The 4,794-nt window shown below is 38.9% G+C and overlaps 1 protein-coding gene across 2 annotated transcripts in view; it reads right to left on the bottom strand.

The window, feature by feature from the left end:
- The window catches only part of cbfa2t3 (CBFA2/RUNX1 partner transcriptional co-repressor 3), a 57,391-nt gene extending 54,358 nt beyond the window's left edge, over positions 1–3,033 (bottom strand). For both annotated transcript variants that reach the window (XM_017459260.3, XM_017459259.3), the window contains exon 1: positions 2,249–3,033. In XM_017459260.3, coding sequence (XP_017314749.2) covers positions 2,249–2,456 — 208 coding nt within the window. In that variant the 5' untranslated portion in view covers positions 2,457–3,033. The remainder of the gene's footprint in view (positions 1–2,248) is intronic.
- Positions 3,034–4,794: the final 1,761 nt, after the last annotated feature.

Consider the following 4,794-nt stretch of genomic DNA (forward strand, 5'->3'; position numbering starts at 1 on the left):
TAGAAAACAAATTGAATCGTTAGATGATACATTTTGATTTGAAATTCAATAATGTTTCATACTATTGCTCAGAATTCATAATATTGTTGAAAGTGGTTACAGTATAAAGTGCAAGTACGTTATAAGTTAACTAATAAGTCTTAAATTAACTTTACGATATTCATTAAAAATGAATCCCTACGAAATACTATGCTAAATATCGAATGCTGTAAAATGTATCAAGAGATAGTTTCCCCTCCCCTAGCGTGTATACTGTACCTACTGAAAAAGAAAACTGGAAGATCCAGTATTGTAGAAATTGCATATATTAATGAACAAAATGGTCTGTTTACTATAATCAAATATACAAATCAGTATGTTCAAACATCCCAAACACCTCCCAGCATCAGTATCTCAGTCCGGACAGGATTACACAGAGTTATGACGAGCCAATAATGCTCGATTTTCAAAATGTTCGATGCAATTTGCAGAAGTTTTTTTTTTTTTTTGCGGAAAACTACTTAAATTGGCAACATTGCAACTGCATGAAATTGTTTTGAACGCTCTTTCGCAGGGATGTTTGTTGGTCAATAAGACCTTTTAGCTGTACTCATGTTCGACGTACGCGAATCGTCGAGGGATTTGGCTGAATGTGCGTTGCGATGACGTCACATGATGAAAACCGGTGGTAATTTTGCAAAATTGCAAGCTGCGCCGAATATTACGGGGTTTGCTTGATTTTGTGTTCATTTCTGCGACTGCAAAAACCCTGACAATTGATATAATATGATATATATATATACATATATATATATACACGCCTTCAGGGAGAGAGGCTGGTATTGTTTATTCCGCAGGACATAACTTACATTTTACCGAGACATTCTACATGACAAAAAAAAAAGAAAATAAAAGAAGAAGTAGTAATGGGAATATTTCCATTCAGCAAAACAACCAGTTGTGTCAGCTGACGTTCTTGAACTTAAGTGACCTCACAGCCACCTGGTGCGAACTAACGAATTTAAAGTTACAAGTTCAAACAAACATCATCTTTACGTTTAGATTTTAAATTCAATAGTTTTATATGCTTATTGTTTTATTGAGTATTATTGTCACTGTAATTAAATGACTTCATGAAAATGAAGAGTAATCCCTTACTCTGGTTGCTTCGCTGTTGTCCAAACTAAACACCATGCGAAATATTGAGTGCTGCAAAACATAGAGATATTTTTCCCTCCCCTATGGGGTATTCCTACTGAGAAAGAAAACAGGAAGATCCATTGTTGCAATTGTTTGCATGCTTAGCTTACCTTTCCCCTGCCCTGGTATGCAAATATGAACCACCAATCAGAGAACTCTCGCTTACTGATAGCCTTGGATGCTGATTTCACACGCTGACGAGGGTGACATACGCTAAAGGTGTGGGGCACCTTTAAACATCTGCAGTTCAGAGCAGTTCTATTGTTATTGTGTAGTTTAGTTTTTGTTCTGTTAGTGTTGTTTTAGATCAGCACGGTTCCTGAACTTTCAAAGAGATATTCCTCCTTTTCGAAGAGCAATGTTTTAAAGGGGAACCGATTACTGTAACGCCAGTAGATATAGGGTTTTTTCCCTCCCCGTCCCCTGCCATTATGATACAGATCATTTTAGCATGTGGATTCTACCCTTATGGAAAAATCCCACACATGTTCAGTTTTATGATACGTTTTTCACGTCACCTTGTGAGAAATATGTGATCACAGGTGAAAAAACGTGGGAAGGTGCTCAAGCAAACACGTGACATCATGCGAGAAAACATGTCACATTGCATCAAATAAATGAACCACATGCCTGCGTATGAAAATTAGCATGTGAAAATAAATGAGAAAGCACATCTGGAAAAGAAACCACACGCCCTGGATGTGAAAAAATGAAATATATGTGAAAATAAAGGAATTGTATTAGAAATGACGTGTGAAACATAAAAACCACCAGGCGTGCATGTGGAAAGTCCAATATATGTGAAAAATGTGTGAGATATAACACGTGAAAAGCCTAGAAAGCACATGTGTATATCATGTGACTTTACCAAACTAACTGTAGTGCAAACGTCCCAAACTACACTAACAAATGGGAATATGACAATTAGGCTGGTGCAAAAAACATACCATATGCAACATATACAATGCTTTGTTGGAAAATACACATGCTGCAAAGACAAAAGGAAAAACCCTCGACATGGTCAGCATTAATAAGCTCGTTTGTTTGTATTTTGAGTTCCTCCACTCACCAGCATGCCGTCTCCGCTGTGTTTGTGTGGACAGCGGCTGATGCACGTGGTGTTTGTCCGATGCGGCTCTTGGGCTCGTCAGCATTACCGTGGCCACTCTATTAGACATCAGAAGCTGGGAAAACGAAGAGGCAGAAGCAGAGGAATGCTTCCTGCTCCCAGACCTTTTGTACCGGTCTCTGTGAAGTGCCGAAGTCATCTCGTACATTCCTCCACTTCAATCCTCAAAGTCTTTGGAGGAGATTCAGCACAGCCCCTCGCTCAGTGTGAACGCTTATATCCAAGTCTGACAAATTCCACACTTTTCCTGTCTCTGTAAACCGTATTCTTCACTCTCTCTTTTTATTTTATTTTATCCTCACCGGCTAGTCAAAATGGCTTCACATCTGAACGACTATGATGGCAGAGTGGACCTAAAGAGCAACTCCTCCCTCATGACAGTTACTTCCCACCCTCTCTCTCTATCTTTCTCTCACCCGCTCTCACGTTCTCTCTATCTCGTCTTCTCTGATACGGGCTGAGAACCTTGATAGCGAGACACATAGGTCTGTTTGCCATGTTATGCATGTAGAGAGTGTAGAGAGAGAGTTTCGGTGAGTGGGTGTTCTTCTGTCCCTCTTTGTAAGGTCTCCTTTCTCAAGGGAAGGTAAAAACCCTGCAGGACGTGATAGCCACCGTCTCGGTTTCCTCTGGCAGGAACCAGCTGTGCGAGCAGTTCACTCTTCCCTTTCCCGACCGGACTTCTCTCTGACCACACACTTCCTGTCTGACACCCGTACACTCAAACACACCCTTCCAAACGAGTGACTCAGACAGCAGAACTTAGGGTCTTTATATACTTTGCATACTGATACACACTCTTAGGGGGGGGGGAGGTTACATCTGGCACCCTAGAGAGTTCTTCGGTTTGCCCACCTGAATGAATCTCTTTATAGAACTGAATGTTTACAATACAAGCTCTTCAGAAAGCTTGACCTGAATGAAACTCTTTCATAGAAGGAGTGTGTGCTATTTCTCCAGAATCACATTTAAAGAACTGAAAAGAGTCCGCTGACGTTCTTGTTGGTATGTCACAAACTGGTGCATCCTCATTACTTGAGTAGGATGGTGAACACTTCCTGGTATTTTAACCGTTCTCAGGTACTTGTGTTTTTCAGTATTGGAATTCCCGGCCAGTGGAAGACTCAAGCTGAGGAGATGAAAACACAAAAACCATTGAAAGTGAGAACGAGAGAGAGTGTGTGAGAGTGAGAGAGAGAGAGAGAGAGAGAGAGAGCGACAGAGATTAAGCCGGGTGACTGACCAACGCGTCATGTGACGTCATCACAACCAAGGTTATTATCGTTAACGAGAACTAAAACCATCAGTTTGTTAAATGAAATAAAAATAAAAACGTGAGTTTCCAAACTAAACTGCAACTAGAACGTGCAATACGAACAAACACTAGACTGAATTTCAGAGAATTAAACTTACGTTTTTGTATTTTAAGTGTTTCGTGGTCTGACTTATGTATTGATTTTTACGCTACTGATGAGCTATTGATTTTCAAAGCTTGTTAGATATTAGATAATCTTGTCTTTTGATCCTTTGTCAAATACACATTTACAAATATCAAGCCTTTTACCATGATATTAAAAACTAAAACGATACTAAAACTAAACCCAAACTAAAAGTAATGATTTTCCAAAGATAAACATGAAATCGAAACTATTTATGCACCATTAAATCTAACTGGAACCAAACTGAAATTGAAAACCAAATTCAAAATACAAAATGAAATAAAAATAAAAACGTGCAATATTTATATAAAACTAGAAAATATCCCTGATCAAAACCCTCGAACATGAGTACAGACAAAAGGTCTCATTTACCAACAAACATCACTGTAAAATTTCGTGAAAATGCATCATGCATTTTTAACAATCACAAAACAACCACAAAAAACTCTGCGAAATCCTTTACAGACGGGATAATTGTTTGCCTTATACTATTTTTGTAAAAGCAGCCATACCAGTAAAAACGGAAAATTAAACTTGATCTAAGGCGCGTTTAATGATCAGCGTCCTATATCTTGAGTCCTCCTCAAAACATGTTGTATATGTGCATGTAGATGAACTGAAATCACTAACAGACATCTCTGGGTCAACAAGGGTGGAAATTAATATTGATCAGCCAATTGGTTAACACTAGTCAACCTTCTAGCAAGTCAATCTTCTAGCTAGTCAACCTTATAGCTTCTCAACCTTCTAGCTAGTCAACCTTCTAGCTACTCAACCTTCTAACTAATCAACCTTCTAGCTGCTTAACCTTCTAGCTAGTCAACCTTCTAGCTAGTCAAACATCTAGCTAGTCAACCTTCTAGCTAGTCAAACATCTAGCAACTTAACCTTCTAGCTTCTCAACCTTCTAGCTACTTAACCTTCTAGCTAGTCAACCTTCTAGCTAGTCAAACATCTAGCTACTTAACCTTCTAGCTAGTCAACCTTCTAGCAACTTAACATTCTAGCTACTTAACCTTCTAGCTACTTACCCTTCTAGCTAGTCAA

This window comes from Ictalurus punctatus, chromosome 27 (genome assembly GCF_001660625.3).
Source record: "Ictalurus punctatus breed USDA103 chromosome 27, Coco_2.0, whole genome shotgun sequence".
NCBI classification, from domain to species: Eukaryota; Metazoa; Chordata; class Actinopteri; order Siluriformes; family Ictaluridae; genus Ictalurus; species Ictalurus punctatus.